The following is a 14,232-nucleotide window of genomic DNA, read 5'->3' on the forward strand; positions in this document are numbered from 1 at the left end:
TACAATTAAAAAATGTATAAACTGTGGCATATTTTTAAGTTAGTAATATGATCCTGTTTGTTTATTTGGGTCAATGCATTTTTCAGTAAGTGTTAATGAAAAATTCCAGACATAACTGCCCCTGATGAAGCCACAGTAAACAAGCTGGTCTCTTGGGAGCAGGATATTTTGACCCGGATCACAGCAGAGGTGCGTCACGGCGGGTGGGCGTGTCTAGTCGGGAGGAATAACGCTGTATCCTCGGTTACTTTGCAGCAGAGTTACTGTCTGACACGAGAGAGGAGCGGAGGGACTGAACAGCTGACCGCTTCGCGTAAAACGTGAACCCCGGTGATGGAAAAATTGGAGGTTTTTTTATTCACATACATGGTCTCTCACTACCTCTGGAACATCTTATTCATTACGTGGCTTTTCACCGGCGGGACGCCCACTGAGATCTCCAACTATGGATTGTCTTATTGAAGTTGGGCCACCTGATCCTGTTTGCGCGAGGAAAAACGACCACAATTAGAGAAAGAAGTCGTTATGGACTGTTGTGCAATCCGTGCATTTCCTGCTCAGAGAGCTTTTGGTGTCAAAAGCAGAATTTCCTCAGGATACCACATCTGTGTGCGCGTAAAGGACATGGAGACAACGGTTCGATTCAACGCTGCCTGAAACCTTCTGCGCTATGTTTTAGTCATTATGTATTAGTCTGTAGTTAGAATAGAGGCTGTGCTTTTAGAGCTGTTTGCTTTCTGCTGGCTTTGATGTGAGAGTTGAGGACAGCTTTTATTGCGCGCATACCAATTGAGCGCTGCAGTTTAGCCGCTCCGTTACCACAGGATATCCACTGCATCAGGACCCGCAATCTTCTCAACAGGCCCCTCTTACCACAGGGAAAGGGTGTTACTGAGAATACTGTGTCAAGTCCTGCAATTTGAACTTTAAACACAGCCAAGAAAGTTGTTTTTAAAGCTGCATCCAAGTGCACCTGCTTGGCAGAACTAAACCATGGCTTTACCAGATAGTGGCATCTCTGGGGAGGAGGTACCCTTCCCAGAGATTATAGAGCTCAATGTTGGTGGCCAGGTGTACATAACTCGCTTCTCTACCCTCACAAGTGTGCCAGACTCCCTGCTATGGGAGATGTTCAGTCGAAAGTCAGCCAAAGGACTGGCCAGGGACACCAAGGGGCGCTTCTTTGTGGACCGTGATGGTTTCCTGTTTCGTTACATCCTGGACTACATGCGGGACCAGCAGCTGGTTCTTCCTGACCACTTCCCTGAGCGCGGGCGACTGCAGAGGGAGGCTGAGTTCTTCAACCTTCCTGAGCTTGTCAAGATGCTGGCACCCAAAATCAGTAAGCAGAACTCCCTGGGTGATGAGGGATGTCAGAGTGACCCAGAGGACTCCTCACCTGGGATTGACACAGCCCGCCACCTTGGCTCTCTGGGTGCTGCTGCTGCCGCTTGTGCAAGTCTTGTGCCTGGTACAATGGATGGAAAACGGTCCGGGTTCATCACAATCGGCTATCGAGGTTCATACACCCTGGGCCGTGACAGCCACACTGACGCCAAATTCCGCCGGGTGGCACGGATCATGGTGTGTGGAAAGACCTCCCTGGCCAAAGAGGTGTTTGGGGAGACGCTGAACGAGAGCCGCGACCCTGACCGCCCCCCTGAGCGCTACACATCCCGCTACTATCTCAAGTTCACCTTTCTGGAGCAGGCGTTTGACAAGCTGGCCGACGCAGGCTTCCACATGGTGGCCTGCAATTCCACAGGAACCTGCGCCTTTGCCCATGAGCAGACGGACGACAAGATCTGGACCAGCTACACTGAATATGTGTTCTACCGTGAGTGAGACTATAGGCTTTCTTCCCCCGGTCCCCCACCCTGTCTCCAAGTGCCCCTCTTCCAGCCTCCAGCCATCCTGTCCTTCTCTCTCTGACGGCTCCTGCACCAGTAGATGTACCGTAGATGTTGTGCCCTTCCATCTCTCTCTGCAGCCTCCAGCATTTATCCTGTGAACAGTACCCAGCAGCTGCTCTTCATACCTTTTCTGCAGGTTGAATCTACAGCCCTCCCCTCTCAACCCCAGATCCATCCCCCTCATCCTCAGGTCCAGCTTTTGCCCTTGCTTAAGCCGCCATTCCATGTAGTTGTAGTCCCCAATCCTTGACCAGAGCAACCCCACCGCCTTTCCTGCAGAGACTGATAACCTTCTATGTACTATTTCCTTTTTGTACTCTATATATATATTGCATCTGCCTTGGTGAAGCACAATACTATATCCAAGAGCTAATTTTGTTAAATGAGAGCCCCCAGTGTGTCTGTATGACTATTGAAGTCATAACAAGGGCATAAAAGAAAGGGCTTCAAAGCGTGGCCGTGATGTACAGTGCTATACTTTGGCTGCTTACTCGAGCAGATCAGACTCTGTCCTGCTCCTCTGAACTAAATTACCAAATAATTGGACATCTTATCAGCCTATAGAGGGACATGAGCAACCCAAGCACAAGAAAGAAGTGCAACACAAAATCTAATTTCTTTCAGTTTTTATCAAATGTGTCTAGTAACATGTGGTTGGGAATGTGCCATAGGTCATCCGTTCAATTGTTGTTATGAATGAATGGGGGTTTAGGTAAAGCCTCTGTTTAGAATAATACAGTCACATCGAAGGGGGTGGGGTGGGGTGGGGGGTGCATTGAACTTTTTAAAATTTTGAGCAGGAAAGCTTGATTGTTGGTGTGCAGAGGTTCCTTTTCAAAAAGATGCCGCTTGTGTGGCTAATGAACAAGCAACAGGCTTTGATGAAATAAAAAAAACGATGAAAGCTCAAATATCAAGAGATCTCGTACACGGAAAGAGAGAGAGAGAGAAAAAAAGCATTGCTCGAGATGCCAGATGAAGTGTGTGTATTGATTGTGCAATGGAGCTTTCAGTATTTTAATCGCCCACGCAGGGAGGGCAGAGGAGATAGGAGGTGTTACATCATTCAGAGTCCCCTGCTCTATATTTTTCACTCATTGTGTTCTTTAAGATTTCTTTGCTCAACATATTTACGAGCATTCTTAGAGTGAAGCACATGTTGGGACAGACTGATATCAAGACTACATGTCATTTCCAAAAAACAAAAACAAAAAAATGTGGTAGTCACCTTAGCGGGTCATATTTTGCGTGTTCTGTAAACAATAATGTTATTCTTAATATTCAGTTCAGTATTAGTTGAAGCTGTTGCATATTTGATGATAGCTCTCACTTACTGTAAGTGAATACCCATGAGAAAGGGTAGGATTACGCTGTAGCCAGCCAAAGCTCAATGTTTTCTCACCGCTGTAGCAAGGGCACTGTGAGAACAGTTTATAAGAGAGCAGGTATAACTGCAGTTATACAGGAGTGAGTAAAAACAGAGGGTTGTTTTCAGATACAGCCTCAGGACAGGTCTGCACATCATATACCTCAGACTACAATAAAAACTGAAGGCACTCAAGTCAAACAGAAGATCCAGCCAATGGCCCGAAAATACAGATGCTGTAATAAGATTATGACAAGGAGGTTTTTATTTTTGAGTAGGGTAGTGCAGGGTACACCTGAGCTAGAAGGTGTGAGGTCGTAAATTTGTCAGGACATCTTGACAGTGACAATAAATGTGTTCTGAAATGTCTACAAACCGCCATGTTGTGTTTCAGTGTGATGAAGTGCTTTTGACAACTGAGTCAATATGTTAGACCTGCTGCAGTGTGTCGCTGCAAGCGTAGACGCCATTGAAATTAAAAGTGTTCCACAAAAAAAAAGCAAATTGATTTGTCAAATAAAAGATGTTTCCTTTCTATTCCGGCTGTATTTTCCATTCATAACTCATGTTTTCTCTGTGCGCAAAGGCAGATTTTGAGGAAAATGACTCTTATATTGCATTTTCAGAATTTTAATATCCTCTGACAATACAACTCAATCCCAAGTAAACCAGTTCAAATTCTCAGCTCACCATTTTGGAGATAGGTCCGTTAAAGGAACTGTCCTCAAACACAAACTATACTTAGTATTAAATGTTCAACACTCTTACCCTCAGGCACCATCTCTCACTCTGCCATCTGCCTTATCCTCACTTTTTTTTTCTCTTATGGTTTATTCTCCACCCTGGTCTTTAATCAAACAGTTAACCAGAAAACAGAGCCAGGATAGAAATGTGGACATGCATAGATAACAAGCTCTGTTGAAGCAGATGACAAAATCCTTATTTTGTTGCCAATAATTGACCTAATTACATTTTACAATAAGAACCTTGATGCAGATGGGGGTGAAATCCAGGTCTGTTAAATAATGTAATTGCAAGGCTTCATGGGGCACAATGATTTGGCCATTTCTAAAAGCTTAGAAATGATTTTTGTCTGTTGTCAGTAAAAACAGCATTTTCACTGAGCACACCCACAGGCAGACAAGTGGGCATAATTTAGACTGGAAAGGGCAACCAGGTTTGTGTTTATGTATGGGAGGCAGTCACGTGACATTTTAGTTTTCCACCCAGAGATTATGACATGCTAATTACCTTTGTACAAGACCTTTGGACTTGATCTCTGTCTGGCCTAGATAAAAGCATAGTTGATGAGCTTCACAAAAACCTGTTGAAAAATTGATGTGGCTCCCTTCCTGGAAAACAGATGATTTTTTGTTGTGGTCTAGAAACCATGATGAGTCCTCCAAGACCAGGACAATACAGTGCCTGCAGCGTCTCTCCAGCCCAAATAAACAGTCACAGGTAGCACCCCTCCTTTCCTGTTCGCCTGCACACGCCTGCACACGGGAGCACCAAGGTCAGTCATTAGCACAAACACGGAGACACACACCTCACGTGTGAAATTTTAGGCATCAGTGTCTAAAACCGCTCTCCCAGCCTCACCTCCATGTGTTGCCTTGAGACTCAACATTCAACAGTGGATGTGTGAGAAGTGTTGACACCCAGATATTCAACAGCAGCAGCAGTAGTGAGGTCCACAGACCAGGCTGTAATGAAATGCTGCTCAGGTTTTTGTTTGATTGAAAAAAACAATGCCTTGTTGTGAAACTTGTGGCTGAAAAAGTGTAGCATGCCTGCTCGTGTGCCATATCAGAGGCAGGTTCTAGTTTGTGTCACCATAGTGCTGTGCCTATTCAATCCAGAGTGTTACAATAAAGATATTTTACCATGAATTTTTTGCTTCTCTGTCTTTTGGAAAATTCCAAATAGCAGATTGCATTTATCAGACAAGTCCTGCTCATCAGACAGGTCACAATCAACTTTATTTCATATTGTTTATATTTGATGTTCCTACCAAAAAGTATAAAGTTACTAGAATATCTCAGTGAGATTTTGCAATTCATTATTTAACTGCTGTCATGAAACCTCAGGGCAAGAAGAAATATTTACAAGGCTGCTCTCTACTTGAGCGCTCTACCTTGAGGCAGTGATCTAGCCCATGTTTTTCTCCTGTGTTGCTATTGTAGCTATTGGCCGCTCTACATAGCAACATGCCTTGGCCCGTCTATTTCTCTTTCTTAGAATGATCCCCTTGTCTCTTAGCCAGCTAGGTCAGCAATTTCCCTATTTGGAGATAGAGAGGAAGAGAGCAAAGAACAGCAGTGGATGTACGTCAAAGGAAAAAGGGGATTGGAAAATGGGGCGAGGAAGCCAGCGACAAAGAAGCAGATAACTAGTAGAAGCGAGGTGAGAGAGTATTTAACCAGCGAGAATTTAGCGCCTATCTTATCTCTTCCTGAGCAACTCCGGCAATGAAGTGTCCTGTTATTGGGAGAGGTGCTGGATCGTCAGTCCTGTCAGACAAAGCCCTCACTGGGCCATGCTGTAATGTGGTTCTGCTGTGACCTGTCAGCTCTGTGAACACTCACAAAGAGATTCTGTTACACCAGACAGATATAGAGCCATGAGATTACGCTGTATGGTTGGGATTCATATCGATTCATTGTGTGATTACATCAACAGAAATGGGGAAAACTGATGTTTTCTGTGCCACACGAAATTGTATTTTCTAGTCTGAGTAAACATGTGAGTGTGCAGCATGTCTCATCTTTTGGTGAATCAGCTATGCCTTTACTTCCATCAGCTCAGCTTTCCAGACTGAATCTTTTATGAATAGATTTGCAGCATGTGTCACAAAATACACAATGAGTCATTTTCTCAACATCTTAAACTGAGTGTACTATCAGATGTTTCTGTTCATTACGAGCATTCAGCTGCAACCATCTGCGGCTCTGTGTTCGTTCACATCGTCTCAGCCTCAATGCCTTGTCTACTTTTGGATCTGTGCTCTATTTGAGTTTTGGCTCTGTTGTTCATGTTGGTGTTTGTGCTTACATGGATGATTGGAGGACCGATTAGGTACGTATTTGGGCCTCTGCTCTGCGTTGGGTCATTACTAGGCTGGCATGGGGGCCACGTGGGGCGCAATGAACTAGGCACACTCCCTGTCTCACAAATATGCTGAGCAGGCAGTTGGCATCTCAAAACCTGACACAACAATAGAGTCACGCACAGAGGGAGAGAAGTTGCTACAAGAAGATGCGCAACAACCCTCCCATGTGAGTCTAATGACTCAGAGCTGTGAGGTTTTACATCTAATTAGCTGGCTTCTTTTTTTTCCACTCTTCTTCGTGATCAGTTAAAAATGCATTAGTAGGAAAACACGCTATTTGCCTCCTTCACTCCCTCTTGACAGCAATAACCAGGAGAAGTCCATGTTAATATAAAGAGAGCATCATTGCTGCTTATAACCCGGGAGAAGAGTCAGCCAATAGGATGATGTACAGGAGAAAGCGTGGAGGAGCTTGAGGCCTACCGCTGCCAATCTCTCCATCAATATGTGACATATGTTTGTGAAGTGAGCGTGTGCGTCTTATGTGATCCAATGTGTGAGCCTTCATGTTAATTTGCACAGGCATACTACGTGAGCTCAGACCTTTCTGTGTTTATGTTTGTCCTTGACAACAACAGAGTTCGCCCGCGTCGCCTTGTGAGCCCACACGCACAGAGTACAGTAGCGTTGGCTCGAGGCTTCTTCATCTCATTGTGTGTTGGGTTATTTATAGTGAACCAGGCATTGAGCCAGATGTGTACTTTCACTGCACCGCTCTATCCTCCAGCATTGGCACACATGCTCCACGGCCCCTCCTTCAATTCACACACGTCTCCTACAGAGAGCAGCTGTCACAAAACATATTGGCCCTTGTAGAGTAGAGGGACTCCATCATGCAAGGTCAGAGGTCACACCCAAAGGGGAGGCGTGGGTTGTGATGGAAACATCTAGCAGCTGAAAAAGAGCAGATTAGGTCATAAGTGATGTATAGTATCTTAACTCCTTCCTTTCTCACCACGTTGTCTCTCTATTATTCTATCTGACCTTACTTTTCCCCTTTAAACTGCAAGACACCGAAAGAATAACTGAAAACATGAGGGACATATAAACACACATAAGTAGGATGGGAATGTGAGAGCATGAAATTAGGTGAAGTGAGTGACTCATGAATGTCAGGAGAAAGTTATGGGATATAGTAGGAAAGCAACAAAAAGGATAAGTGGCACGTTCCTCATGTACAGTACCGTGGAGACTGGAAGAGCAGCAGAGCATGGAGCAGTTGGAAAGAAAAGGAAGAGAGGAAGAGAGAATAAGAAACGGTACATTGTGTAAAGTGAGGTGGAAACTGTGGCAATGAGTGACTGAGGAAACAATCTGTTCAACTTCCTCTGCTTGACTCAACAGACACACGTAATGTTTCATTACAAATACAAACAAACACTTTTTGACTGATATTAAGAACGGAGCCCTTATAGCTAGAGCATTTGTATAAGGTGACTATGACTACAACATCTGCTGTTAAAAGTCAAAGAGCTCAGTCTAAAGTAGGGATATCCTAATGATGTTTTGCTTTGTTTTTAAACTTTTTTCCTGCAAAATAAGGCCGTGAAGTGCATACTAATGCTACACTAAAATTAATTTCTACACTAAAATGACACAGAACCATCCCATACAGGATATTTTCTTTATAAATAGCCCTTTTTAAGGAGGACATTCACTGTATTTTTAACCTTGAACCTCAGAGCTGTTGAAGTGTCTGAGCACAGGAGCCCATTGTTTCACAATCGTCCTGCGGCTGATGCTTATCACTGGATATTTTTGACAATTTCAACTGATGAGCATCAGCTTTCTGAAGTTTCTGTCTGTGCAAATAAATGTCTCAAGGTAGCAAATGACTTCGATTCAATGTCGTTTAAATGCATGTCATCCATCACTGACAGAGCAGAAGTAATATTTTGTTCATATTGAGGGCTTTCTACACCGTGGGAGGTAAAAAGTGAATCATCTCCTAGTTATAACAACAAGGCAACATAACATTACCCTGTATGCATTTTAGTAAGTGGTTACTTAATGTTAAAGCGCTATATTATGTAACACTTTATGACGGCAGTGGAGCCACAGTGAGCATTTGTATGTCCCTGTGTGTCTAAAGTATCTTGGTTAAAGCAGTGAGTCGTAAATGTGTGTGTTGCTAGGCTGGGATTCACCTCAGCCATCTGGAGACTTGGGCCGTAATCTGCCCCTCTAATTATCAGTAATCTGAACAGTCAGGCTTGTCCTTGGTGCTGCAGTCCTGTGCACGGTTGGACCCTGGCTGAAACCACAGAGGGGAGGAGAAGTTGGGAAGCAGGTGGCAGGGGGGGGGGGCTGTAAGCTATGAAGGGGCCATGAGGGGTGCCAGAATGGGCTTTAGGGTGCTTTGGCAGACTGGTTACTGGTGATGGGAGCCAGGCAGCAGCTCAGGTTGTTTAAAGCAAGGACAGATAAGAAGAGACACATGAAGCAGGTGAATTAGCAGGACACTTACACCTAAAAACCTAAAGGCCCTTAAACCTCATCTGCTTTTTAATTATTAATGATGGTTGTCAGGTTTATTTCAAATACCTTCTTGTCTTTACCGATTGTCTTTCTCCCAACTCCTTAACTCTCTCTTTGCTTTTCTTATTTGGCAGCAGCTCCCCCGGCCTCCTGCTGTTTATGTCACGCGTTTCCTCTACATTATGTTGATTGACAGATTTCATAATTGCTCAGAGACTTGTGAGTACACTCCACTGATTCTGATATGGAGGACTGTGCGTATGCCCCCGACTTGTAAAATTAGTCTGAAAAATAGTGTTACTCCCCCATATCTATTTTCTTTGATGGCAATCAGAGAAGAAAGACAATGAATGAGAAGACTGTAGGTGGTGAGGCCCACTATGTCATTAGGCACCATACAGATCATTTCACAAAGCAGATGTTGGATATCTGAGCTGAATACTAGGTAATTAGATATAAAACATGCCTTAATAGCCAACACTATGTAGTATGAGCACAGCAGGATGGTGCCATATGTACAACTTCACACTGTGGATAAGAGGCTTTTCACAGTCGAGAGTCCTCATGCATTTGTATATAGGCTCCTGCACATCATTTTGGTGTTACCATGGAGATGATTCTGTCCTCTCGTTTGCCGTTCTCCCCCATCCTTGGATCAACTGCTAGCGGCCACAGTGAATTTTAAAAAGTCCCCCCTGGTTGATTGACCGGGTCATATTTAAAGTAATTGAAACGTAGCCACTTCATTCATTTAACATTTGAATCCATGTCACTCATGGGGAATATAAAGTATAATATCACTGCAGCTATTGTTCACATTTTTCTAGTTTTGAAAGGAAAATTGACCAACTTTTGGATATATTTTTGGACACAGTGTTTCAGCTTCAAGTTTCTAGGGGGTCACTTCCTGTGGGAGTGTTTGACATTTGAGCACCCACACAACAATTTTTCCCCCTTTTCCAACAGCATTGTTATGTACATTTAGTTTTTTTAGTTTGTATTCCACACATAAAGTGGGTGCTGTAATTTTATGTAAGCTTACTTTTCGTTGATTTTATTTTAACCTCATCAGCAGCTCCTGTGCTCTGTCCTTCATTATAGAAAGGAGGGGCATTTAGCTTGCATGAGCTGACTCTTTGTCATGAGTCCAGCTGTGGTGACAACACATGTCCAGATTTAGAGAACTAACAGCAATGAGTCTTAGAAATGCAGGTTTCAGTATGTTAGTAAATGATTCGAATCATGATGTGGAGTAACTAATGTTGTAGTCCAGGCACTGTCACGGAGTAATGAAGGGAATGCTCAAATCAGAGATGGGAATAATTAACACTTAATAACATCAGCCTCCATGCTACCTGTGTGTCTGATGGAACTGACATGATGTAATAAATAATTATTAGTGGCACAGATATGACGACTCCTGCAGAATGCTAATGTAGAGGGTACTACCACCACCAAAATAAATACAATTTGATTTCCTCTTTCTTGTAATTACAATTTCAACTAAACAAATACACAAATCAAACCAAAATTCAAGGATTTATATATACAAAAATAGAATATATACTATATATGTCAAAAAATTCTTAATTTTAGTTTGACTCATGTATGTTTACATTAGGTAAACAGACTGGCAAAAATAATAATATAATTGAAATCTACTTCATTATCTTGCCATTGTTTTATTCAAATATAGTTTTATTTGTTTAATAGAATATATTTAAAATCTTCTCCAAGAGAGACCTGGGTTAGGGTTAGGGTTAGTTCAAAGGGTCAGTTCAAATCATAAAGACATCAGAAGAGCTTTAAAACCTCCAAGTCGAATATAAGACTTAAGTTTGAGGGCATCTTGCAGTTCCATTTAAAAGGAGCCTGAAACCAGTTATGCCAACATTAGTGGGTACATGATACTGGATTGTGTTCTGTACTAACTACATTTAAATGAGGGAAGAGATGTTAGGTAGTAGAGCCCTGAAGCTTCACCAGTGGAGCTTTATAACATGAGATGATTATTTCTTCTTGTCTATGAGGAGGTCCATCCAGCCGTGTGATACAGAGAACAATGATGAGTGCGAATTTGTAATAAAGTGTAATGCACTGTGATATACAGGGATGAACCCATATCTCCACAGTCAAGGACAGACATGAAGGTTGACTGCAATATAGTTTCATAGCTGGAAGATGAAGGACAACCACAAGAATCCTAGTTTGATTTTTTAAATTTCCAAGTCAAATGCCGACTATGAATTCTGAATGATAGTCTGCTTTCCAGCCAAATTCCTAAGCATTTGTATGACTCAGCAAGAGTAATGTGGGTGCCCTTTAAAGTTTTAAAGGCAGGATAGTCCGAGTCACTAGTGGAGGTGGAGAATATCATGTACTTGTTTTTTTTCTGCATTAAAAATTTGTATTGTAAAGTTCTCGCTTTCTCTTTCCATATTATTCAGGATTATTTAATTTTGTGTATATTTTTGCCTGCTGTGCACCACAACATCAGTGTATGTGAAAACCTGCTTGGTAATAAACCTGAGTCTGATTTAGTCAGTGTGTGAGATTACACGGTGTACTCTGATTCAAGTGTAATATTAAGATTTATGTGGCGTGAAAAAATAACATAATAAACCATAGAGGAGATGTTTTGTGGTAGAGAGGTGCTAAACCCTGGCAACAGTGACACATTTGAGTTGCTAATAGCAGTAATGATGGCAACGGAGGGATGTGTCACACTGAACAGATGGGAGACAACAAGAGAGAGAGAGAGAGAGAGAGAGGAAAGGATGTGTGAGAAAGTGCTTTGGCTTTTGCTTATATCCCTGGAGAAGTGGCCTGGGGAAAAGGGTTGAGTGCTCTCTTTTGCTCTTCTCCTCTATAAGGCTTAGCGGTGGAGGAAAGCATGGAGCCCATCCCCCAGTGGATTATTCCTCCTACACTGCTAAGCCCCCATACTCCCACGTCCAGGCGGCCCTCAACCACATGTATTCATTATGAGAGACACTGAATGCACCGTACACAACAACATACACATTGGAGAACATGTTTCCGCCAACCCCTCCCTCTCCTACATCTTCTTCCTTTCTCTCTGTCTTTATCTGTCCTTCTTTCAAATGCCAGCACATGCCCAGAATATAACGACATACACACACACACAGACACACACAAACACACACACACACACACATCTGCTCCCACACACATGCAAACACCCACACCTACACATACTGTACTCACACACGTGCTCATATTTCCATGCATAAACACAAAAGACGGCACTCACTGCTCTGACACATAAGCTTATATGCTCTTTCTGTCACACACACACACACACACACAAACACATGCACACACATACATACACACACTCGTATTCAGGTATTCAGAAAGCCAAAGCAGTGGGAGAATATTCTGTGCCGCCTCCGTTTGACACAAGCAGCTTTTCCTGTTATATAAGATGGGTTACCGTGACGATGAGCCCTGTTGAAAGAAAGAGTGCAGGCCCTTGTATGTCTGTACACATGTGTGTGTCTGGGTTGTGCGTCTGCCACTGTGTGTGAGGTATTTTTAATCTGTACATCTTTGCATGAGTATGTATGAGAAGTTGAGAGAGATTAGCTGTTCATATGTATTTATTATCATGTACTGTACACAGCGAGAGTTAGCATGTGTGTGATTTACCATGACATTGTGTGACCAAACACTCTATTGGATGATGCAGTGCATTAAAGGTATGCATGCAGTGCTGCCAATACCATTTAACTTGGTCTGAGTCTATATCCAAATGTGTCATGTGGGGAGATTTTTAAAATGTTTATTTTTTTCTGCCCACAGAGCATTTTCTGATCATTTTTCTTAAAGTTCAACATGCACACTGAAATATGACAGCAACAAGAAAAAGCTCAGCTCTCGTCTGTTGGGAGTTAACAGCCAGCAGCTTTTTAAAATGCTGTTTCATAGAGAAGGCCTGAAGAGCAGAGCAAAGTCAAGATCCTCAAAAACTGATCATATGACATTGAGACATCAAGATTTTGATTCGACTCAGTTTCCCCTGTCCACACTACGACACAAAAACAGCAAGTTTGAATCTAGTGGGTAGTGGAGTGTGTTTGTGATGGTGGTGCTGGTGGGGGCGGGGGGACATATCAGGATTATCATGAAATGGAAAGCAAAAAAAGGAAAGAAAAACAGATGCATTTTGAAAATTATCCGCTTTTGGAGGGACATAAGCTAAGTTTGTTGTGACTTGCTGAGCCACAGCTGGAGCTGCGTGCCATCATGCTGACAGTGAAAAAGAGAGAGGGATGCTGATATCTTGCTCACTGCTTTCTGAAAAACAGGCTGTTTGTAAAGACAACAGGGGCATTTCAAGATGGTTGATGGGCTTCCAAATATCACATGGTAAAGAATGTGCATGTGCTATTCCAACTATTCTGAGAAGTCGCACAGCAGCAACCTCCGCTGTCCTCACACTGAGATGAGATGAAAATTCATCATACCGTGAAAAATAGCTTGCCAAGCTTTAGTCAGAGTGTTTCGCTCCACCCATTCAGGCACAGTATTTCGTTTCTGGGTAATGTATATGCAAGAAAAGGTAAAGGGGAACTCTGAAATTAAATGCAGCTGTGCTATGCTCTCCTTATCTCTCATTTCCGTTCGACTCCTGCTTAACTCTTCTCTCTGCTAATTTCTGTTTTCATAATGCCCCTACGCACTCTTGTGCCAGCATGTGTTTACTTTTGTGCTCTCGGAGACAAAAACTGTAAAGCTCAAAGCTGAGGTGCTTGTTTCTGTGCCAGCCACACATTACTGACACACTTTGATAAGGCAGACACAGAGGAAAGCAAAATGTAATCAAATTTCTGTGCAAATCTCCTCTGTTTGCTAAGACCTTTATTCAAACAGACTCGACACCTGAGTATGGGTATTCTTTTTACCCTCAATTAACAGAATTAATTGTTCGCCATTTTGGGAAACATGTTTATTTGCTTTCTAGTTGAGAGTTAAATGAGAAAAATGAAATTACTCTCATACCTGCATGGTAAATATGAAGCAGCTCATTAGTTTAAAAAATGAGAAATTGCTAACCTTTCTCTGTCCTGCTTCCAGTCAGTCACTGATTGCTGTTTTGTTTTGTTTTTTACTCTACCACCAAAGTTTAGACATTTAAAGAAATGTTTTTCCTGATGAAAGCTAATACCGCTCTCGTGTCTATGTGGCTTACATTAATGCTAACGTTAGCCAAAGGGATAACGCACAGACATAAAGACTTGCAACAGGAGGAAACAGCTCGCCTCGCTCTGTCCAAAGCTCAAAAATACGCCTAGTAAAGCTCATTATTTAACACATTGTATTTTATTTGTTGACTCATA

The 14,232-nt window shown here is 42.7% G+C and overlaps 1 protein-coding gene across 1 annotated transcript; it reads left to right on the forward strand.

The window, feature by feature from the left end:
• The first annotated feature begins 279 nt into the window (after positions 1-279).
• Positions 280-2,663, forward strand: kctd12b (potassium channel tetramerisation domain containing 12b). Its single transcript, XM_053323818.1, has one exon. It carries the CDS (start codon positions 994-996, stop codon positions 1,843-1,845), a length of 852 nt encoding a protein of 283 aa, XP_053179793.1. The 5' UTR covers positions 280-993; the 3' UTR covers positions 1,846-2,663.
• The last annotated feature ends 11,569 nt before the right edge of the window (positions 2,664-14,232 follow it).

The sequence above is a fragment of the Scomber japonicus genome, chromosome 8, assembly GCF_027409825.1.
Source record: "Scomber japonicus isolate fScoJap1 chromosome 8, fScoJap1.pri, whole genome shotgun sequence".
Taxonomy (NCBI): domain Eukaryota; kingdom Metazoa; phylum Chordata; class Actinopteri; order Scombriformes; family Scombridae; genus Scomber; species Scomber japonicus.